This window comes from Centropristis striata, chromosome 17 (assembly GCF_030273125.1).
Source record: "Centropristis striata isolate RG_2023a ecotype Rhode Island chromosome 17, C.striata_1.0, whole genome shotgun sequence".
In the NCBI taxonomy this organism is placed as follows: domain Eukaryota; kingdom Metazoa; phylum Chordata; class Actinopteri; order Perciformes; family Serranidae; genus Centropristis; species Centropristis striata.
The window spans coordinates 33,391,826-33,417,414 of NC_081533.1; the positions used below are offsets into that span (position 1 = coordinate 33,391,826).

Here is a 25,589-nt window from a genome sequence, read left to right on the forward strand (position 1 = left end):
TTCTTTACGAAATCAGAGATCAGATAGAGCCAGCGCAGTCAGGGTCCAGTTCCATGCGTCTGTAAATGTCTGCTTGTTTTGGAGGGAAGCGCTCCTTTTTGGAGGGAAGCGCTCCTGTTTTGGAGGGAAAGCACTCCTGCTTCCTCCTTAGATGTAGATAGTGTTGGGTAAAGAGTTAACTAGCAAACTGTAGATTAAACTGTTGGCTGTTCGGGATTCGATGTTTCCTAGCCTACTTGTTTCAGTCGTCCAGCTGCTGCTGCTCTCTGTGCGACTGACTGCTGCTCTCTCTGCTGCTAATAAGACTGTTAACATTTCTGAGAGGGAGCTTAAAACCTGACAGACTATGTTTAACACACTGTGGCTCTGACTGCAGCTCTAATAATAATAAAAAAGCTGCACAGGAAGAGGAAGTTGTCGCCTTCATTCTTAGGTCGCACTTCAGTTTGACGTCAGTCTGCAGCGAGACATCATGGAGGTCACAGCTCTCTGCTTCAGACTGTGTGAGTACTCACCCTCAGGTTTTACTCTTTTTGATTAAATTTTAAATCCTTTATATTAAACCACTAATGTCTAATAGTTATCTTTCTTATTTGGTTTATCCAGTGATGTTTGAATTCATTCAGCTGAACAGTTATACTCAGAAAAGTGGTAAGTGACCAACAGAAAACCCTAAAGATACTCTTTAATCATTCTCTCCATCTAAAGGCTGAAATATGTCTTTGTATCTGTGATGTTATTCAGCTTCATACAGCTTTGCTTCATGTTCTGTGAAAGGTTGAATTTAAAAATAGATGTCCATGTTGCTAGTAAACAGCAGAGTACATCTGGCAATAAGTAGAGGCATTGCAGTAACTTTGTTGATTGTATTTTATCTGTAAGAGACTTTATTATATACACACTACCGGTCAAAAGTTTTAGAACAGCCCAATTTTTCCAGTTTTTTATTGAAATTCAAGCAGTTCAAGTCAAATGAACAGCTTGAAAGGGTCCAAAGGTAAGTGGTGAACTGCCAGAGGTAAATAAAAAAAGATAAAATATAATGTACATTTCAGAATTATACAAGTAGGCCTTTTTCAGGGAACAAGAAATGGGTTAACAACTTAACTCTATGGAGTCTTGGGCTATTTTGTCCATTTTTGAATTCTTTTCATGTCTTTGTAAGTCATTTTGTGTCTTTTTTTAGTCATTTTGTGTCTTTTTTTGGTCATTTTGTGTCTTTTTTTTGTCATTTTGTGTCTTTTTTTGGTCATTTTGTGTCTTTTTAGTCATTTTGTGTCTTTTTTGGTCATTTTTTGGTCATTTGGTGTCTTTTGGTGTCTTTTTTTGTCATTTTGGTGTCTTTTTTTGGTCATTTTGTGTCTTTTTTTAGTCCTTTAGTCCAACATAAAATGTGATTTTGAATCTTTTTTTTACTTTCAAAACACTATCATGCTCAATAAAGAATTTTAAATGTTGCAAATGTGCATTCATTTCAGAGTACACTGAGACATTAAACTGCATCATTTTCAATTAAATTCTGGAAAAGTTGGTGTGTTCTCAAACTTTTGACTGGTAGTGTATATTACTATATTTTCTCTCAGTTCTAAGTCTATCTTTGGAACCATTTCCGTCTTGGTTTCAGATGCAGTTTTTCTTCGTATCACTCCGAACAGACTGCAACACTTTCAATATGACACTGTGTCTTTTGACTGTGTTGAGTCTGATGCCTCAACTAAACTGAGAGCGCTCAAGAAAACTGAAAAGAAATGTGTTCCTGAATGTGTCATCAAGACATACGCAGGGTCCTCCAGCACCATTAAGCGAGTCTATCAGTCGGACAGTGGAGAGTACTGGTGTGAGACTGGAGGAGGAGAGAGGAGCAGCAGAGTCAACATCACTGTTGCTGGTGGGTTTAAGTTTCTATAAAGTCTCTGCTTAAAATACACATTTTTGAGAAAGAGCATACAGTTAATAAAACCTTTGTTTTCCAGCAGGTTCTGTGATCCTGGAGAGTCCTGTCCTTCCTGTGAAAGAAGGAATCAATGTGACTCTGAGCTGCAGAAAGAAGGCGACTTCTTCCAACCTCACGGCACGTTTCTATAAAAACGGCCTCCTCATCAGCAGATCTACAGGAACCAAAACCCTCCCTCGTGTTTCTAAATCTGATGAAGGACTCTACAAGTGCAGCATCTCTGATGGTGGAGAATCTCCAGAGAGCTGGCTGGCTGTCAGAGGTGAGTATTTCCTCTCAGGCCCCGTTTACACGAGGACGCTTGCGGGTAAAAACAACAAAATATTTTATCGGAAGTGCCTTTCGTTTAGACGGTGACGGCGTTTTGGGGGCTTAAAAACGCAAAAATCTGAAACCACCCTCCAAAGTGTAAAAGTGTAATCCTCTCCTCCGTAGCGTGTCGTCTACACTGACAAGACACAAAACTCTGATCTGATCTGCTCACGTCACGTATGTGTTTACGTCACATACATGCTCCAGTACAGGAAATAAACAAACGTGGGATTATTTCCATGGTGGGACCTTCAAGCTGCTCTGGCAGCTCTAATAAACTTACAGGAGTCTTTCCACCAAATGTCCAGGATATGTAGAGATAGTATTAGTGAACAGAGAAGGATCTGGAATTACCTCCATCACATTCTGGATGCAGCGATTGGTGGGAGGAGCCAGACGGCTGTGAACGAGACCTGGGAGATCTAGTGATGGAGGAGAACTTTGTGGAAGGAGTAGCTGATGAAAATGTGTGGCGTGAAAACTTCTGCATGCCCAAAGATGCTCTTATGGCTTTAAGTGATGCCGCCTGGCTGCATACAATTGAATTTGACAGACTTTTGCGTCACCGTATGCAGCAGATTTCCTCCCGAAAACGCTCGTCTAAACGCGGAATAAAAAGTGAAGACGCGACGCCACTTTTGCGTCTTCTGTTCAGACCGTCCTCGTGTAAACGGAGCCTCAGCGGGTGTTTTTTTATTTTACTTCTACTTCTATTACCTGTAGGTGTCTAGTTTTAACCTCTGGTATACAACCACAGTTGCACATTTTCTCACAGTGAAAAGGTTAACTAACCTCAGAGATACTGACTGATGCTAGCATGCTATTTTTAAAAGGCGACCAGACCGTTTTCTCTTTCCGACTGGTGACGCTGCTGATAATTTAAGCCTCTCACACACAAACCATGTGAGCATGTGTATGTCTATCAAAGAGGCAGAGGCTAACACTAGATTTAAACTTTATCATTGACAAAATTATTTAAGGGGAAAAATTAAAGCTATAAAACATTTGTTTTTCCAGCAGGTTCTGTGATCCTGGAGAGTCCTGTCCTTCCTGTGAAAGAAGGAATCAATGTGACTCTGAGCTGCAGAAAGAAGGCGTCTTCGTCCAACCTCCCAGCTGATTTCTACAAAGATGGCCTCCTCATCAGCAGCTCTACAGGAGAGTTCACCATCTGGGCTGTTTCTAAATCTGATGAAGGACTCTACAAGTGCAGCAGCTCTGATGGTGGAGAGTCAGCAGAGAGCTGGCTGGCTGTCAGAGGTGAGACACTGCACTTATTTAAAATTAAAATAGCCAAATTAACTTTAGCAAACCTTCAGATATAATGTTCTCTTGTCTTTGCAGGGACGTGTCCCTGCTCGGATCACTCCATTTATCTCCTCCTCCTCTTGAGGACGGTGTTCACCATAGTGATGGTGGCTCTGCTGCTGCTGCTGGTGGGACTGCTTCACTGTGGGAAACTCACAGTTACACAAAAGTAACTAAGGCTCCGTTTACACGAGGACGGTCTGAACAGAAGACGCAAAAGTGGCGTCTCGTCTTCACTTTTTATTCCTCGTTTAGACGAGCGTTTTCGGGAGGAAATCTGCTGCATACGGTGACGCAAAAGTGTGTGAAATTCGATTGTATGCAGCCAGGCGGCATCACTTAAAGTGATAAGAGCATCTTTGGGCATGCAGAAGTTTTCACACCACACATTTTCATCAGCTACTCCTTCCACAAAGTTCTCCACCATCCACTAGATCTCCCAGGCCAAAAAAGACACAAAATGACCAAAAGAAGACACAAAATGACCAAAAAAAGTAAACAAAATGACCAAAAAACAGACACAAAATGACCAAAAAAGACACAAAATGACAAAAAAGACACAAAATGACAAAAAAAAGACACAAAATGACCAAAAAAGACACAAAATGACCAAAAAAAGAAACAAAATAACCCCAAAAAGAAAAAAAATGACCAAAAAAAGACACAAAATGACTAAAAGAAGACACAAAATGACCAAAAAAAGTAAACAAAATGACCAAAAAACAGACACAAAATGACCAAAAAAGACACAAAATGACAAAAAAGACACAAAATGACCAAAAAAAGACACAAAATGACCAAAAAAGACACAAAATGACCAAAAAAAGAAACAAAATAACCCAAAAAAGAAAAAAAATTACCAAAAAAGACACAAATTGACCACAAAATGACCAGAAAAGACACAAAATGGCTACAAAAAGAAACAAAAAACAGGTCTCGTTCACAGCCGTCTGGCTCCTCCCACCAATCGCTGCATCCAGAATGTGATGGAGGTAATTCCAGATCCTTCTCTGTTCACTAATACTATCTGTACATATCCTGGACATTTGGTGGAAAGACTCCTGTAAGTTTATTAGAGCTGCCAGAGCAGCTTGAAGGTCCCACCATGGAAATAATCCCACGTTTCTTTATTTCCTGTCCTGGAGCATGTATGTGACGTAAACACATACGTGACGTGAGCAGATCAGATCAGAGTTTTGTGTCTTGTCAGTGTAGACGACACGCTATGGAGGAGAGGATTACACTTTTACACTTTGGAGGGTGGTTTCAGATTTTTGCGTTTTTAAGCCCCCAAAACGCCGTCACCGTCTAAACGAAAGGCACTTCCCATAAAATATTTTGTTGTTTTTACCCGCAAGCGTCCTGGTGTAAACGGGGCCTTAGAAAACATCTTCTCATCAAGATCTGTTTTTACATGTTTTATCATCTGTTTGTTCTTTGACTTTTTTCTCTTTTTTTTAACTGGAAGTTGTCAAACCTCTGTGCTACGTGTTCACACTTGCAGTGTCTGTTTCTGTCTCACTTTCTCACTCAGTAAAGGTTACAAACCACAGATGTTCTGACTGATGGCTCAACTATTTTAAAAAGGCGAGTCGTCATTTATCATTGTCATGTTTAATTTGTTCTATGTTTTATTTTAGACTCTGTAGATGCTGGTGATAATTTGAGCCTCTCAGTCACAAACCACATGCGAACATGTACGTTTGTATGTAAGAGGTGATCAGGAGGCTCTGTGGGAAGTCACATGTTTTCATCTGTATTAATCTAGTATTTAAGTAATTTCACCCATAATAAAAATAATATTATATAACAGAATTGTGAGTCAAATACATTTTTTTTGAACATCTGGTTTTAAAAGTCAAGAAATGCACCACTTCACAGAACTCAGAACTATATCTTTATTATTATAAAGCCATTTCAGAGGACAAATCAGATTGTATTAGTAGCAATAAATGTGATTCTGCTTGTCTTGGATCAAGAAAATCAATGTGCTGCAAACAACTGTTGCATTAAAGCTGTTTCTGCTAAGTAGGTTAAGTAAAAATTTGAGGCCATATTGGCATACGGCTTTGAATCAAGCAGCCAAACCCAGTGTTCCAATACGCAGTGGCGGACTCAGACTGTTAGAAGGGCAGGGGCGAAAAAATTAAAAGGGCACATTCTGCACAACATGGGACCCACCACATTTTCAACCACGGAGGCACCAAACAGGAAAAAGGGCACTAGAAGGGCTCTAGAAGGGCACTCATTAGGGCACGTTATTAAATTTTCTTGCACTAGAGGGCACATCATCATAATTTATTGTATGAAGGGGAACCCTAGAGGGCAATCAATACGTTTTTTCATGTGTAAAGGGCAGCCAATAAGGCACTTTCTCTCATTTTCACCACTCTAGAGGACACTTTTGCGCGCTTTTTCAACCATGGAGGCACCAAACAGGAAAAGGGCTCTAGAAGGGCACTCATTAGGGCACGTTATTACATTTTCTTGCTCTAGAAGGCACATCATCGTAATTTATTGTATGAAGGGTCACCCTAGAGGGCACCAAATCATTTTTTGCACGTGTAAAGGGCAGCCAATAAGGCACTTCCTCTGGTTTCACCACTCTAGAGGGCACTTTTGTGCGCTTTTTCAACCACGGAGGCACCAAACAGGAAAAAGGGCACTAGAAGGGCTCTAGAAGGGCACTCAATAGGGCACGTTATTAAATTTTCTTGCACTAGAGGGCACATCATCGTAATTTATTGTATGAAGGGGAACCCTAGAGGGCAATCAATACGTTTTTTCGTGTGTAAAGGGCAGCCAATAAGGCACTTTCTCTCATTTTCACCACTCTAGAGGGCACTTTTGCGCGCTTTTTCTAACCATGGAGGTATGAGGGGGGGCGGTCGACCCTCCTGCCCCTCCCCCCTGAGTCTGCCACTGCCAATACCTATACTTCCCGTACTTACTATAAGCTCCATTCATATACAAAGGTAAGTGGTGAACTGCCAGAGGTAAATAAAAAAAGGTAAGCTTAACCAAAACTGGAAAATAATGTACATTTCAGAATTATACAAGTAGGCCTTTTTCAGGGAACAAGAAATGGGTTAACAACTTAACTCTATGGAGTCTTGGGCTATTTTGTCCATTTTTGAATTCTTTTCATGTCTTTGTAAGTCATTTTGTGTCTTTTTTTTGGTCATTTTGTATCTTTTGGTGTCTTTTTTTGTCATTTTGTGTCTTTTTCTGGTCATTTTGTGTCTTTTTTTAGTCCTTTAGTTCAACATAAAATGTGATTTTGAATCTTTTTTTTACTTTCAAAACACTATCATGCTCAATAAAGAATTTTAAATGTTGCAAATGTGCATTAATTTCAGAGTACACTGAGACATTAAACTGCATCATTTTCAATTCAATTCTGGAAAAGTTGGTGTGTTCTAAAACTTTTGACCGGTAGTGTATATACAGAACAGATCTCCACAACACCAAAGGAACTGTGCCTCATTATAAGCAGATTGAAATATTTATAACATTTGTAACATTTACACTATCTCAGAACTCTGGGAACACAAAGCACTGGTGGAGCTCTCTGTGTCATTTGCACATAGTTCCTTTTGAAGAATTACACAGTTCATTGAGCCTGTTTGTGGATGTTATTGTAATAAATAGTTTAAATTTTTTTTTTAGTTTAATTTTTCAACCCAGATTTCATGATTTTTGGGCTCAATGTGTTAATAAAGTAGGTTAAAGTGAAAGAATAATTGTCAGATCATAAAGGTGAAGTTGTGAAGTATAAAACATTTTATATGGTATATAAAGGGCAAAATCAAAAGTATTCAAAATAGGCTCAGACCCCAGAAGGTTAATAAAGGCTAATAAAAAAATTAAAAAAAATTCTCAGAGATGACAAAACTTTATAAAAGATTATAGATCACAGAGGCCATTTATTGTTAAAAACCAGCAGTATTATGGAAAGTCTTCTCTATTATCTCCATGAAGAAGAAAACACCAAATAAATCATCACACAGGTAAACTGTGACAAATATAAATAAACTGACGATTTGTGAAATAATTAAAGAACTTTATTAAATTCATTGCATACATTATTATGTTATTTCATCATACATTTTCATAACATTACTTTGATATTTTTTATGTAATCATAAACTAATTTTTAATAAAAAATGTAAAAGTCTGGTTTTATTTAATTAATTCATTGTTGACACTTGAATATGTATAGTCTTATCTCATTAATCTTATTTAGGAAATGTCAGAAAATAGTGAAACATCTCTGTTATAAATCCCCACAGCACACACACATTAATTCAAATGTCTTGTTATAATAAACCAACATGTTTAAATATGAGTAAATATCAGTTTATGACCATATATGACAAAGAAAACATTAAATATTCATATTTGAAAAGCCAGAACTGTTTGGCATGTTTTGATGTAATATATTACACTCAAATGAAGAAAGATTTTTTTACTCATAATTCCACACAACATTAAAGTTTAAAGGTGGATTTTCACTGGAGTTGATTCCATCAGATCTAATTAATATTATCTAACCTATAAAATGTGAAAAATAATAAAACATTGCCGGTTATAATTTCCCACAGCCCAAACAGATCAATTTGAATGTCTTATTTCAATAAAAAAAAACATGTTTAAATATCAGTAAATATTAGTTTATGACCAATAAAAGCCTTCAATCTTTAAATTAAAGAAGCTGGAACCAGCAGATATTTGACATTAGAGCTTGTAAAATGACTAAAATGATTATATTTGATTATAAAAACTTGTAAAATGACTAAAATGATGATTTGATTATAAAAACAGCCGCAACGAGTCGATTAATCTGCTAATTGTTGCAGCTCTATTCTCACACATCACACGAGGACTCTGAGGAAAGAAACACACTTTTCTCTGATTAACAGCAAATCTCAATTAGAGCTCGTCCTTCCTGCTCTTCTTCTCCTCGTGGAAGGCTTTTCCATCTGCCTGCTTCCTGAAGCTCAGTCTGACGTCGTCATTCAGCCCCTGGTCCTTCAGCTTCTGTTTGATCTGACAAACATTATTATTCACACAGAGAGATTACATTCTGCTTTCTTCTTTACATTTCATCCTCTGGAAGCTCTTTTTCACACTTTTTTTCCTCACATGATAGTTTGTGACTTTCCCTGTTTCTTCTCCTGGAAACGCTCGGGCTTTTCTCACATTGTTGGATTGTATTTGGACATTTTCTTGGTGATAGAAGTTTATTATTAGGGCCTCGGGGCAATCGCACCGAGCACTGGTCCCATACAGCAATATCTGTAGGGACCAGTGCTGCACTACTGTTATACTGTGGATTTCTTCTTCTTCCTCTTCCGGACGCAATTTCGTCCCGCTACTAGTCCTACAACTTAAACAGTTGCAGGACAAATTATATATCAAAACGTGCGGTTTGATTGGGATCGGTGTGCTATAACTTTTCTCTACAGAATACGAATTTTTCGCAACGTAAGTCGCGAAAAACTGCCCAAAATTTTGCATTGAAATGAATGGGACGGCCGACAAAAAATGAGCGAAAAAGAACAATAATTGGAGATTTTTAAACGTCAACTCCTCCGGCATAATTTCACCTAGAGACTCCATTTAAACTTTAAACAGTAGACACAAGTCTTGTGTATCGGTGTATAAATCCACGTTTCGATAGCTCATATAGTTTTTTATCAATCCCTGTTCAATGACCATGATCATTTTTGGAGAAATTCTGAGATTATAATGGGTGTGTATTGCACGGAATGTTCGTGTCATAGTGTGTGACATCATCACCAGAGTGTAGAGGGAGGGAAAAAATTGTCAAAAAATAAATTTGAAAACTGCGCTCCAGGCCGCAAATTCCACTCTACAGAAATAATTTATACATAGAAATGTAGGAAAATTTGTCTTCTCACTCACAATCCTCTGGTAAAGCTGTCAGAGTTATAGTTTGGGCGTAGGACGCACAGATGCGCCACTGTAACAGGTGTCAGTTAATTCTGTTGATTGCTTTGATCTGATTTCCTTTGATCTTTGATGTGATTACAGTTACAGATACACACACACACACACATGCGCGTAAGCACGCACACTCTTCACACATGCATACACATGCTTCAAACAAACACGCGCGCACACACACACACACACACACATTTTGAGGTTAAAGGGCATAGTTTGAAATCTCTGAAGAATCTCATCATAGTGTACACACACCGGCAGTAGCCCCCGTGGCCCTTTCAGAATTTCCCGAGGGGAAATTTTCTAGTTAAAGTTTATTATTTTAAATGTCTCTTTATCTGTTTCCTCCTCAGACTGTTTCTTTTACTGCTTTAATGTGAATTCACTCTCTGAGGGTCAATACATTTCCATCTCGATGCTAATAAACACTCATTTGTTTGCTTGTTTTGTGCATAAAATATGAATAAAAAGCAGGTTTACCTGCTTCAGCATTGCCTCCATCACAGCAGGGTTGTTGGGATCCACAGAGCTCTTCACCCTCAGTTTGAACACTTGCTTTGAACTTGTTTTTGGGACTTTAAAAACACAATCAAACATGATCAGTTGAGAGATTTCTGCTCTGATAACAATCAGCATCCTGTTGATATAAAAGTGTCCTCAGTTAGTTTAGTCCTGCCTGTGGTCAGTTTAGAGCTATACTGCAGGCCGCCACCAGGGGGCGGGGCTTATCACTCACTTATCAGCAGTTACTTCCTCCATCTGTTGATATTCTCACATTGAAGTCAACACAAACTGATGATCTGCAGTTGGTCACACTGCACATTAACACCAACATCCTGAGTGTTCACATTTATTGTCCAGAAATGTTTTTTTATTCTCTCTTTGATGCTAAAGTAAACCTAAATTATGGAAGTAAATCTGTGTCTTCGGAGTTTGAAATAAAAAAGACGTTGAATTTCTAGCACTGAATATTTATGCATTGAAATTATGTATCTGAATGTTTTTCAACGTTAAAAATTCAACCGCAAAAAATTCAACCTCAAAAAATTCAACTGCAAAAAATTCAACCGCAAAAAATTCAACCGCAAAAAATTCAACTGCAAAAAATTCAACCGCAAAAAATTCAACCTAAAAATTTGCGTTTCAATTTTTTGTGGTTGAATTTTTAACGTTGAAAAACATTCAGATACATAATTTCAATGCATGGGCTAGAAATACAACCGCAAAAAATTCAACCGCAAAAAAAATTCAACCTCAAAAAATTAAAACGCAAATTTTTAGGTTGAATTTTTTGAGGTTGAATTTTTTTTGCGTTTGAATTTTTTGCGATTTAATTTTTAACGCTGAAAAACATTCAGATACATAATTTCAATGCAGAAATATTCAGTGCTAGAAATTCAACGTCTTTTTTATGTCAAACTCCGATGACACAGATTTACTTCCATACTAAATCTGATATAAATACTGTTTGGATCAGGGGTTACCACTCACCTGGACCGTAGCAGATGAACGGATGCTTCAGGTCACATTTCCTGTCCCTCCATCCTCCAGAGGAGCTGAAAACTGCTGCTGCACAAGCCTCCTTCCTCCCCAGGTTGTTATTAGGTTGCCCTGGCAACCAGTGTCTGAAGGAGGAGCTGCTTCCATCAGACCACTTCCAGGAGTCTCTGAAAAGGCCGATCCAGACTGCTCCTCCCACTGGAACCAGCTCCTGGACCTTCTGGTTCTCTGCCTGGTTTCTCACACTGGCCAGGTCTGTGTGGTGCTCTCTGCAGTAGCTCTGGGCCTCAGTCCAGGTCATGGAGTCAGTGAGGACAAATGTCACATCCAGTCCTGAAAATAGATCCAGAGAAATGCAGTGCAGAGGCAACATGACACACAACACGGATGCATACTTTATATTTCAGTTTTTCTGCGTCTGAATATTTTTCTCAGCAGTCTGATGTTTCTTAATGAATGTGAGCATGAAGCTGAAGTCACCGTGGACCAAGGTTATTATAGTTAACGAAAACTAACGAAATTACGAAAACTAGAATTGAAAAAACATTTTCGTTAACTGAAATAAAAAATAAAAACTAGAGTTTTTAAAAAACGATAACTAACTAAAACTGTATTGTGTGGTTACGTAACTAACTAAAACTAACTAAAATTATAGTGGAAATGTCCTTAGTTTTCGTTTTTGTCAACTTTTTTCATTCATAATTCAGTGTATTTATTTGAACATGCAACACATGGTGAATATGTTTACTGAGACTGGGATGTTTACACTAGAACCAAAATACAAAACACCCAGAACTGTAAGAGTTAATAACCTTATTGGGGCTGAGATGATAAACCAAAGGAAATAAAGGAAACATTTATTATGACCTCTTTGAATCTGGCACCCAACAAATAGCCCATTACAAACAAACTAAAACTAATAAAAACTAAACTAAAACTAAGCATTTTCAAAAAATAAAAAATAAACTAAAACTAGAAAACTCACTCTAAAAACGAACTAAAACTAACTGAATTTGAAAACAAAAATTCACAACAAAATTAAAACTAAAACTAATGAAAAATCCAAAACTATTATAACCTTGCCGTGGAGCTGTGTGCATATCAACTCCTTCTCTTGCAGCCCTGTTGACTGAGACAGTGACGTGGGATAAAGCTGTTAATGATGCAGCTCTTTATATAAACCTGCAGCTTCTCACAGTGAAATGAAGGCAGGACTCACGTCCATCTGCTTTAAAGCAGCTTCTCAACCTAGGGGTCGGGACCCCAATTGGGGTTGATTTCTGGGGGTCACCAAATCATTTTGGAAGTCAGCTCTGTCTCCACTGTGTTAAAGTATTCATGTGTTTCAGTCTTTTTGGTCACTTAATGTCTTTTTTGCCCATTTTGTGTGTGTGTGTGTGTGGGGGGGGGGGGGGGGGGGGGGGGGGTCAGTAATTTTATGTCTTTTTTGCCCATTTTGTGTGTGTGTGTGTGTGTGGGGGGGGGGGTCAGTAATTTTGTGTCTTTTTTGCCCATTTTGTGTGTGTGTGGGGGGGGGGGGGGGGTTTCAGTAATTTTGTGTCTTTTTTGGTCATTTTTTGTCTTTTTCTGGTCATTTTGTGTCTTTTTTTGCCCATTTTGTGTGGGTTTTTTTTTTTAGTAATTTTGTCTTTTGGTCATTTTGTGGTCAATGTGTGCCTTTTTGGTTATTTTGTGTCTTTTTCTGGTCATTTTTTTGTCATTTTGTGGTCAATTTGAGTCCTTTTTTGCTTAATTTTATGTAATTTTTTGGTCAATTTGAGTCCTTTTTTGCTTAATTTTATGTAATTTTTTGGTCAATTTGATTCTTTTTTAGGGTAATTTTGTGTCTTTTCTGACAAATCCCAAATTAGCAAGTTATTACTTTACAAGGAGTCTCTGGCTTGAAGCTGACTGTTACAAAAAAATATATAAATGCACAGACAGAGAGATGTTTTAGTTGTTGTCTGCTTCATTATTTGTCCAAAATTCGTCGTATCAACTGAGTTTGTCTGATCTGAACTGTGAGATTGTGTTCAGTGAGTGGGGGGGGGGGTCGCCGACAACATGCATGTTAAATTGGGGGTCGCGACTCAAAAAGGTTGAGAACTACTGCATTAAAGGACCTTCATGTAACTGAAGACAGAGAGGCAGAGAGCAGCAGAGAAGGGGAGAGGTCAACAAGCTCAACTGGTCTGTTTTACCTTCACTCATCAATATTCGGTAACACTTTACTTGAAGGTATCGTCATAACTGTGACATGACACAGTCATAAACGTGTCATAAACATTGTGTCAATGTCATAAACGTTTATGACTGCTGTCATTAAGTGTCATTCGGTTTTTGTCATGACAAGTTGACATTCCTTGGGTTGTCTTGATTATGACAACTTGACTTTAATCAAAGTGACATTACCACAACATGTCTTTGTCATGGCAACTTGACATAAACAAAATATGTTTCTATATTTGTGTTTATGGCAAGTTGGCATAATGATTATTATAATTAGATGTGCAAGGTTACAGACCAATTCTAGCACTTGGTCATAGATGTTTGACAGAATACCGACAAGATACCCAAAACTGACTGTCATGACACCATTATGACGCTGTAATGAAGATATTCTAACACCTTATAATGTGCTGTTAGAAACTTTGTCAAGGCTTGTTCGGTAACATTATGACCAAGCACAACAAACACTCAGGAAGTAAACAATATAGCAGTTTAATACTGTGACAACATGCTCAACATGCATAACATGCTGACATCCAACATAATACAGTCAGCATTTGTAAATGTCAGAAAACAACAAATAAATACTTGAAGAAACATGTCTGACATGATTGACTGTCAAAAGTGATTATTATGACAATACCTTCAAGTAAAGTGTTACCCAATATTCTCACCTGTCACATCACAGCAGACGGCCCGTCTGTTGTGGGTGCAGCTGATATCGTTCCATCGTCCATCACTAATCATCACTGTGCAGTGTTCATCACCGCCGTAATTGTTTGGTTCTCCAGTTTTCCATGGTCTGAACTCCTCCTCTCCTGGTCTGTAGAAGCTTGTGTCTGACAGTGACCACCTCCAGCTGTTCACGTCATCGTACAGCCCGATCCAGGGTGCCTGAAACACATATTTGCATTAATAATAATATTCATGTGTCCATATGAACAGTGAAACAGGTTCTGCTTCCTGTAATAATTCCTGCTGTTTATACTGGACAGTAAGAGATCTCTTATAATGCAGTAGTTCTCAACCTTTTTGAGTCGCGACCCCCAATTTAACATGCATGTTGTCCGCAACCCCCCCCCCCTCACTGAACACAATCTCACACGCACAGTTCAGATCACCGGAAAAAGAAACAAAATGACCAAAAAAAGGAAACAAAATGACCAAAAGACACAAAAATGACCAGAAAAGACACAAAATGACCCAAAAAAGAAACAAAATTAACAAAAAAAGGAAACAAAACGACCAAAAAGACACAAGACGACCAAAAAGACACAAAATGACCCCCAAAAAAACCCAAAATGACCAAAAAAAGGAAACAAAATGACCAAAAAGACACAAAATTACCAAAAAAAGACACAAAATGACCAAAAAAAAACCCCCAAAATGACCAAAAAAAGGAAACAAAATGACCAAAAAGACACAAAATTACCAAAAAAGACACAAAATGACCCAAAAAAAGAAACAAAACCACCAAAAAAGACACAAAATGACCAATAAAAGGAAACAAAATGACCAAAAAAGACACAAATTGGCCACAAAATGATAAAAAAAAGACACAAAATGACCAGAAAAGACAGAAAATGACCCAAAAAAGAAACAAAATGACCAAAAAAAGGAAACAAATTGACCAAAAAGACACAAAATTACCAAAAAAGACACAAAATTACCCAAAAAAGAAACAAAATTACCAAAAAAAAGGAAACAAAACGACCAAAAAGACACAAAATTACCAAAAAAGACACAAAATGACCAAAAAAAAACCCAAAATGACCAAAAAAAGGAAACAAAATGACCAAAAAGACACAAATTGACCAAAAAGACACAAAATTACCAAAAAAGACACAAAATTACCCAAAAAAGAAACAAAATTACCAAAAAAAAGGAAACAAAACGACCAAAAAGACACAAAATTACCAAAAAAGACACAAAATGACCCAAAAAAAAAACCCCAAAATGACCAAAAAAAGGAAACAAAATGACCAAAAAGACACAAAATTACCCAAAAATTGAAACAAAACGACCAAAAAGACACAAAATTACCAAAAAAGACACAAAATGACCCAAAAAAAGAAACAAAACCACCAAAAAAAGACACAAAATGACCAAAAAAAGGAAACAAAATGACCAAAAAAGACACAAATTGGCCACAAAATGATAAAAAAAAAGACACAAAATGACCAGAAAAGACACAAAATGACCCAAAAATAGAAACAAAACGACCAAAAAGACACAAAATTACCAAAAAAGACACAAAATGACCCAAAAAAAGAAACAAAACGACCAAAAAAAGACACAAAATGACCAAAAAACACATAAAATTACCCAAAAAAAGACATTAAGTGACCAAAAAGACTAAAACACATGAACACTTTAACACAGTGGAGACAGAGCTGACTGATGAATGATTTGGCGACCCCCAGAAATCATCTCGCGACCCCAATTGGGGTCCCGACCCCAAGGTTGAGAACCACTGTTATAATGCACGTTCAATGGGGAACAAAATCATTCGTCCTCATGTATTGTAAAAAAAAAAAAAAGATTTAAAAGTTTCTGTGAAGTATCACAGCTCAGATTGTAAAACTTTAAACCTAAGGGTCACTGACATGATGTCACAAACATGTTTGACAGGAAAGAAAGAGGAAAGTGAACTCACAGAGGAAACTCCTGCTGTTCCTCCCATTTTCTTCAGGGTCTCCACATCCTCCATGCTGTCTATAGTGGCCAGGTCTGTGTGTTTCACTCTGCAGTACCTTTGTGCTTCAGTAAAAGTCTTCGGGTCAGAAATTAAATGGTACTGACGTCCAGCACACAGGCCTGTAGAGACACACATGCATACTGATCACATTCATGCTATAAATCACTTTTTATACATGTTCACTCTGTAACTTTACAGCTTAATGGATTCAGACGCATCGTTGTGTTTGTAGTAAAATCTGGAATGTAACAAAGTACATTTACTCAAGTACTGCACACAAGGACGATTTAGACTATTTCTGTTTGATGACACATTATACCTGCAATTTTTTTTTTAACCCTCCTGTCGTCCTTCCGGGTCAGATTGACCCAATCTGTTTTGACTATTCCTTCTTTCCTCCCTCCTCCTGCCTTCCTCTCTTCTTTCCTCCTTCCTTCCTTCTTTCCTTCCCTCGCCCCCCTTTCTTTCTTTCCTTCCTTTCCTCCCTCCTGATTTCCTCTCCTTTCCTCCTTCCTTCCTTCTTTCATCCCTCCCACCTCCATTCCTTCCTCTATCCTCCTTCCTCTATCCTCCTTCCTTCTTCCCTTTCCTCGCCCCCCCCTTTCCTTCCCTCCTTACTTTCTTTCTTTCTTTCTTTCTTTCTTTCTTTCTTTCTTTCTTTCCTCCTTCCTTTCTGCCCTCTTTCCTTCCTTCCTCCCTCCTTTCTGCCCTCTTTCCTTCCTGCCTCCCTCCTTTTCTCCCTCCTTCCTTCTTTCTTTCTTTCTTTCCTTCCTCCTTCCTTTCTGCCCTCTTTCCTTCCTGCCTCCCTCCTTTTCTCCCCCCTTCTTTATTTTTTCCTTCCTTTCTTCTCCTCCTCCCCTTTCTTTCCTCCATCCTCCTTCCTTTCTCTCTCCTTTCCATTCTTTCTCCTTTTCCTCCCCTCTTCTTTCCTTCCTCTATCCTTCTTTCTTTCCTTCCTTCCTTCTTTCCTCCATCCTTTTTTACTTCCCTTTGCATCCTTCCCTCTTCTTCCTTCCTTGACCCGAGGACAACAGGAGGGTTAATTTATTTATTTATTTTGTTCCTTTCATGAAAGTGGACAACAAAATGTGTACAGAGACACTCTACACCTTCATGATTAGAAAGGAGCAGCAAGAAGAAAACATTTCTTATGTTTGTCTGCTCCCTACTTGAACAATAAAAGTAAAAAAAAGATGGTCTGACATCACATACAATGGATTTTCAGTAGCCTACACCAACAAAACTTTGATTATAACAAAACACTTAAAACAACAAAAACAAACAAGACAAAAACAAACAAAAACCCATACAAGCACATGTTATCATCTCAAAAACAAAAGACCAAAAAAACAACTGATCATAAACAATCAGTTTAAGATTCTAGTACATATTGACAATTTTTTTTTGACAATACATTTTTTTAAATCTATTAATGTCTGTACAACCTTTTAAATCCTGTAATTGGGAATTCCATATTTTTACACCAACAACAGAAACACACATTTGTTTTAAAGTAGTACGAGCAACTTGGTGCTTAAAATTAAATCTTCTATGATTTTCTTCTTCTGAAGTGAACACAAATAGCTTTTGCAGGTTTTCTGGTAAAACTCTGTTTCTGGCAATAATATAATATAATATACTATTATATAATATAATATAATAATATTTAATATAATAATATATAACAGTGGTTATATAACTGTGAGATTTTGTGATAACCACACACTATTAATGCAGTATACAACAATATTAATACATTTTTAACCCTATAAAGCCAAGTGTATCATATTTGATACATAAGTTTTTGAGACCTCTACATCAAAAACCTGATGAATACATGAATTGATGATTAAAAAAACTGAGCAACAAATTTCACAAAAATACCAGATGTAACAAAAATGATTTGCTGGTTCCACTGGTGGATCTGTCATTGCTGCGTGAAAACTTCATATCAGCAGATGTATGATGTTGTTTTATATGGAAAAAAGTATTTTGTATGTTTGAGGAAAATGTTAAAAGGAAAGTCAAAGTTTTATTTGGTTAAAAATATTAGGTTTTATGTGATTATGTGAGTTCAAGAAAAGCAAATTGTGAGCAACAAATTGCACAAAAAGACCTGACGTATCAGATATGATCCAAATTAAATTCATATATGAAAATTTATATTGAATTTAAAAAAATGTTAGCCAGTTCAACAAACACTCCAGTTTTGAAAATGTAGAATTTTCTGGCAATTATTTCACTGTTCAGGCTTTATAGGGTTAATTTCCTGTATTATTACTGTGTACGCACTCATTTCTCCTTACAGAGGCTCATTCTACACTCCCCTCAGAATAACTATTTTTAAGCTGGGACTAGTAAAGTGAACGTAGAGCAAGGTAAGAAACAGCGCAGCCAATGTTTACAGCCTTGTGACGTCACCTAACAAGCTCTAATGTTAACGTCCATTAGCTTGTATGAAAGCCTGACACAACACGTTATCTTTGACAGAAACAAAGTATATTAATAATATTAACTAAAATGTTTTAATTCATATTTAATTTATTTTAAAGAATAAAATAGATACATAAAGTTCATTGCACAAATAGGCTATCTGCAAAAAAGCTTTTTGTAAATCAGGGATATTATACTTGAAAGATGGGAATTAGCCCCTTATTTCAAAATATACACTCATAATCTGCAGGGTAAATAGCTGCACATTTAGTCATGGCTTATAAAGAAAGAGGAGAGGAGGAACAACAAGAGAAAAGGAGAGATCTGGGCACGGGGGGGCCCATCTAAGATAATCTGGTCCTGGGCCCAGGCAAGACCTGGCAAGGCCTGTCAAGGCCTGTCACAGACACTGACTGGAAGACAGCCAGCGGCGACTTGGCGCATGCGCGATTCATTTGCAGCCTGGACGCTGAGGGGTTAACACGTCCTGCTGCCTGCAGCTGGGAGAGACTCCCGCTGCTCCTTAACAAGTCACAACGAGTCTCCAAAAGTCTCCAACAACACCAGAAAAAGTCTGAATAGTCTAATATAGCTGAAGCAGGGGGGGCCAACCAGTCAGAGACCAAGAGCCACATTTTTTACTGTGTTACGGCAAAGAGCCACATCATACACAGATTTATTGTAAATGTCACACAGCAACATGATAATGACAGAAATGGACTCCTAAAGTACTAAGACCACAGGCCAGTCTTTTCAACAATGAACTCCCAGTTCAACCAAGTCCACAAACATAAATAAAATAATTTACAATAGCGTTTTTCTTTTACTTTGCATGTTACTTAACGTTTGACTAAAACAGCTATTCTCAACCTTGGGGTCGGGACCCCAATGGGGGTCGCCAAATCATTTTGGAAGTCAGCTCTGTCTCCACTGTGTTAAAGTGTTCATGTGTTTTAGTCTTTTTGGTCACTTAATGTCTTTTTTTTTGGTCATTTTGTGTGTTTTTTGGTCATTTTGTGTCTTTTTTGTGTCTTTTTTTGATCATTTTGTGGTCAATTTGTTTCTTTTTTGGTCATTTTGTGTCTTTTTTGATCATTTTGTGGTCAATATGTGTCTTTTTTGGTCATTTTGTTTCCTTTTTTAGGTCATTTTGTTTCTTTTTTGGTCATTTTGTGTCTTTTTTTTAGTCATTTTGTGTCTTTTTTTGGTTATTTTGGGGTTTTTTTGCGTCATTTTGTGTCTTTTTGATCATTTTGTGGTCAATATGTGTCTTTTTTGGTCATTTTGTTTCTTTTTTGAGTGATCTGAACTGTGCATGTGAGATTCTGTTCAGTGAGCGGGGGTCGCGACTCAAAAAGGTTGAGAACTACTGGACTAAAATACCTTATTGAACTTGTGCAATCTTCCCTGCTCTGCCCTGTTCGGGACGTCGCCGAACGTCACCGGAAAGTCCCGAGTAGACCCGAATGAACGACGAACAGTTCCGGAGGAAAAGTAACCAGTTCAGTGCGCCGCTGCTGGTTAGGGCAGAGTCAAACTGAGCCTCATCACAACTGTTACCACTCAGTGTTCGTTGTGTGAGAGTACAAGTTATTTGCATGGGTTGATTATTATTATTTGCTGTATAATGTGCGTTTTTATGGATCCGGACCGATCGCCATGTGATGCGTGATCCCGCACATAGAGTTTTATTTTTTTTAAATTTCACCACAGCAATCCCTGCACCTGGTTCATGTGTGAAGCAATTAAAGAGGATAAAAAACTCTCTGGAGTAGCTTTTTTTTAGTTTTCTGACAGAAAACTAAGGCCAGACTGTGCACGGCAGCATTCAAATTATAGTTTATAGAACTCAAGAGAAGCGCACACGCACATTTAAAAGAAAATACGGTAACACTTTACAATAACCCTAATTTATAAATGGTAAACAGATAGTTTATTAATGTTTAATCATCGTTTTTAAACCGTATATAGGCCATTTAGAATGGTAAATACATAATTTATTAATTTTTAACTAACTGCATCATTTATAAATGACAAATAGATGGTCTATTAATGTACATTTATAGTTACTTTACCTTTAACAAACAATTAAATTATAATTAATAGTTTATAAATAGTTTTAGTTGCACTCATTTGAACATTTTTAACACCATATTAAGTATGTTAATGATTTTGAAATGATTCATATACCTTTAAGAAATTGGTTTAAAATCCACCACAGAATTTTAGACTGTAAAAATATTATGTCTTAAATAAAAATGATCCTCAACAATAATTCCCTCCATATTTACAATCATGTAGGCAAACACATTAAAATATGCAATGATGAGGATCAGTGTCTATGATGGATTAGAGGCATTAGAATGTGCAGTGGGCACCAAATTTGGGCATTTACAGCAAAAATGTTGTTTTGTTGCAACAAAACATCAACTTCAATAAAAATGAAGGGAGTTTAATCAGTGCAGGTATAAAGTGAAGACCAGCAGTGAAAAACTGAGCACATTTTAACTGATTTATCTCTAATATATTTCTCAGAACAATTAGAGATGTGGCTGATTCCTGCTTTTTTAAATAGGAAATCAGCTCAGTGTGTGTTTGGGTTTAAGAGCGACTTTGACAAAGATCACAGGACTCAGTTTTTCTTTATCAAGCCATGTATGATGTCATCAACATCAACCAGGCATCATAAAAGAGTTGTGATAAGAGCTCTGCAGCCACAATGATACATCAATGCAGTGTGAATATAAAAGAAAAGAAAGACTTGCCTGGTGAAGCCATGAGGAGCAGAAGAAACACCAACATCTTGTTGTCTCTCTCGCTTCATGAGAGTGCCACACTTCAGACTCGCTGCTGCTGTTGATATAGACGAACAATGAACAATACCTCAGTGTTATTCAAACGTGTTACTGTCAGACACGCAGCAATCGTTTGCATATTCGGGAAACAGCAGGTAAAATAACATAAACAAATATGATCTTATTGGGTTGTGTGCATGACTCAGAGAGAGAGGGAGGGAGGGAGGACAGGTCTCTTCACACAAGATCACAGCAAGATTACAGATAACCTGATTAAATTCAAATACTTTTAGCTTTTGGGGATCGACTTTAACGTAGATCCAGCTCTTTTTATTTTGGGTATACTTGCTGATAATATGACACAAAGATTAATGTTCTTTCCTGAGAATTTAGCTTTTATGACTTTATTTTCTGCGTGTTAAAATCAACCATCAGGTTTCCTTGGACTCTCTTCTCTCTATCTGTTCTGTAATTTAGTTTTTTTCTGTCATTTTGTGTCTTTTTTGGGTCGTCTTGTGTCTTTTTTTTAAAAAATTTTGTCTTTTTTGGTAATTCTGTGTATTTTGTTCGTCATTTTATGTCTCTTTTGTAATTTTTGTGTCTTTTTTAAGTAATTTTGTGTTTTTTTCTGACATTTTGTTTCTTTTTTTTTGTCATTTTGTGTCTTTTTTTTAGTAATTTTGTGTCTTTTTTGTCATTTTGTGCCTTTTTTTTAGTAATTTTGTGTATTATTTTGGTCATTTTGATCCTGCCTCCAGCGGCCCCTAGGTACTTTGAGTTTGAGACCCCTGCTTTAGTCCATTATTATTATTATTATATTAACATTATTATTAATATTATACCTGTAATATTTTTCCTTTGTTGTGTTTGATTCCTATTTCTACATGTTACTCAGGTTTCTGTGTGAAGTCAACCATCTCCACAGACCTGTGTAGTATTTCTTATTTCTTATTTCTTTTTTTTTTTCTGAGGCCCTTTTCTTCTTTAGTAGAAAGAGTGGGAGACAGAGAGTGGAAGGGGGAGACAGAGTGACCTTGTACATTGTGTGAGTCTAAAAAGAGGAAGTAGCAGGTTTTGGCTTCATGTTTATGCAAACTCAGATGATTTGAATGTTTGTGTGTGAGAGCAGTGTGAACGTCTAAATGACTTTATTTTCTGCGTGTTAAAATCAACCATCAGGTTTTCTTGGACTCTCTTCTCTCTATCTGTTCATTTTAAGCCAGTCTGAAATATCTCAACAAGTATTAAACAGACTGCCATGAAATCTGTTTGATCAGGTACCAACCACACTAAAACTAGTGAGTCACATGACGTGGAGCTGTGCTGCACCATGCAGTGGACACGTGGTGTTGGTCTTGTTCAGCTATATAAACATATTCAGATATAGAATAATAAACTCTAGATTAAAGTGTTTTATCGATGGAAGGAACATTATGGGACAAGAGAAAAAAACCCAGAAACAGTTTCTTTAGGTGACCTGAAGTGACCCGAACTAGTTCAGATATCTCTGTTAGGCTGTGTGTGTGTGTGTGTGTGTGTGTGTGTGTGTGTGTGTGTGTGTGTGTGTGTGTGTTTATGTGTGTGTGTGGTTTGTTATCGGCTCATCTGTTGGCAGGGCAGGCGGGTTGGCGCTGTTCTGGACCGCTGCCAGATAATACACACACACACACACACACACAGATACACACACACAGAGACACACATACACACACACACACACACACACACAGACACACAGACACACACACACAGATACACACACACACACACACACACACACAGATACACACACAGAAACACACACACACACACAGAGACACACACACACACACACACACAGACACACACACACACAGATACACACACACACACACACACAGATACACACAGAGACACAGACACACAGAGAGATACACACACAGAGACACACACACACACAGAGACACAGACACACACACACACAAACTAGATAGATAGATCCTTTCATTAATCCTTTTCAGGAAATGATCGTGTCCCAGCAGCATCATAACAGCCATAAGGTCAAAGTTATTTCTGTGCATTGTAAACCTTCTATCAGTCGGTATAAAGAGCTCCTGTGTCTCTCTGATTGGCTCATTGGTGCATTAGTCTCTGACTGAAGGTGCTGACTGATCCCCTGCAGCAGTAGTTTTCAACCTTTTTGAGTCGCGACCCACAATTTAACATGCATGTTGTCCACGACCGCCGCTCACTGAACACAATCTCACACGCACAGTTCAGATCACCCAAAAAAGAAACAAAATGACCAAAAAAAGGAAACAAAATGACCAAAAAAAGGAAACAAAATGACCAAAAAAGACACAAAATGACCAGAAAAGACAGAAAATTACCCAAAAAAGAAACAAAATGACCAAAAAAAGGAAACAAAATGACCAAAAAGACACAAAATTACCAAAAAAGACACAAAATTACCCAAAAAAGAAACAAAATTACCAAAAAAAGGAAACAAAACGACCAAAAAGACACAAAATTACCAAAAAAGACACAAAATGACCCAAAAAAAACCCCAAAATGACCAAAAAAAGGTAACAAAATGACCAAAAAGACACAAAATTACCAAAAAAGACACAAAATGACCCAAAAAAAGAAACAAAACGACCAAAAAAAGACACAAAATGACCAAAAAGACACAAAATTACCAAAAAAGACACAAAATTACCAAAAAAAGGAAACAAAATGACCAAAAAAGACACAAATTGGCCACAAAATGATAAAAAAAAGACCCAAAAAAAGACACAAAATGACCAAAGACACAAAATGACCAAAAAAGACACAAATTGGCCACAAAATGATAAAAAAAAGACCCAAAAAAAGACACAAAATGACCAAAAAGACACAAAATGACCCAAAAAAACCCCCAAAATGACCAAAAAAAGGAAACAAAATGACCAAATAGACACAAAATGACCCAAAAAAGAAACAAAACGACCAAAAAAAGACACAAAATGACCAAAAAGACACAAAATTACCAAAAAAAGGAAACAAAATGACCAAAAAAAAGACACAAATTGGCCACAAAATGATAAAAAAAGACACAAAAAAAGACACAAAATTACCAAAAAAAAGACATTAAGTGACCAAAAAGACTAAAACACATGAACACTTTAACACAGTGGAGACAGAGCTGACTTCCAAAATGATTTGGGGACCCCCAGAAATCATCTCGCGACCCCAATTGGGGTCCCGACCCCAAGGTTGAGAACCACTGCCCTGCAGGGCGTGGAGTGGCTGTGCAGGTGGGTCATGACTGGAGCCAGTTTGTTGAAGGTTGTGTCCTCCGTCTGTTGTTCAGCCTTCCTCACCACTTCATCATCATCATGCAGACAGGTGAGACTTTCTGAACCAGAGCAGCTCACCTCAGTAAAGAGCTCCCTCAGGCTCAAAGCTTTTCTTTAGATACACAGAAAACAAAACAATGACAGAAATAAAACAGGAAAAAACTTATTTTATATTTAATATAATCTGTATTTGCACCAGCCACATGTGAAAATGTATGAATGAAGCAGCACCATTTAAATGTTTCATAACACGAAAGTGAAGACTATATATGGTAACAGACATGGTCTTCAATAGTTATTGTCTTTATTATTACTAGCAATATTATTGTTGTTGTATCCACTCGAAACATACAGTCATATATAGTTAATAATAATAATAATAATAGTTAATTAAAGGAATCCATGAACCAATCAATGACACGTCTCGGTTGCACTTCATTTTATTGACCACTAGATGTCCTACTGGAGCACTGTGAGTCATTGAAGCTTCGAGTAATGAAACATGTTTTGTATAAAGTGTCGAAGCTTCAACAAAGCCTCAAAGCTTTAATTAAATTTAGTTATAGAGAGATCCTTTTATTAATCCTTTACAGCAGGGGTCTCAAACTCAAATTACCTGGGGGCCGCTGGAGGCAGGATCAAAATGGCCAAAATAATACACAAAATTACAAAAAAAAAGGCACAAAATGACAAAAAATGACACAAAATTACTAAAAAAAAGGCACAAAATGACAAAAAAAAGACACAAAATGTCAGAAAAAAACACAAAATTACTTAAAAAAGACACAAAAATTACAAAAGAGACATAAAATGACGAACAAAATACACAGAATTACCAAAAAAGACAAAAAAATATTTTAAATGTATGAATAAAGCAGCACCATTTAAATGTTTCATAACACAAAATTGAAGACTATATATGGTAACAGACATGGTCTTCAATAGTTATTGTCTTTATTATTACTAGCAATATTATTGTTGTTGTATCCACTTGAAACATACAGTCATATATAGTTTTAAAAAAAGGAATCCAAGTATTAGTCAGGGCTATACATGTATGTAGCAAACTATCT

At 37.1% G+C, this 25,589-nt stretch overlaps 1 protein-coding gene and 1 pseudogene across 1 annotated transcript; one reads left to right on the plus strand and one right to left on the minus strand.

The window, feature by feature from the left end:
- Nucleotides 1–25,589, minus strand: part of LOC131989060 (zinc finger protein 208-like) — a 403,618-nt pseudogene that overhangs the window by 365,248 nt on the left and 12,781 nt on the right.
- On the plus strand, nucleotides 479–3,984 carry LOC131989098 (low affinity immunoglobulin gamma Fc region receptor II-b-like). The gene is made up of 5 exons (XM_059354279.1): nucleotides 479–503; nucleotides 607–651; nucleotides 1,625–1,888; nucleotides 3,284–3,542; nucleotides 3,663–3,984. Exons 2-5 carry the CDS (start codon nucleotides 609–611, stop codon nucleotides 3,745–3,747), a joined length of 651 nt encoding a protein of 216 aa, XP_059210262.1. The 5' UTR covers nucleotides 479–503; nucleotides 607–608; the 3' UTR covers nucleotides 3,748–3,984.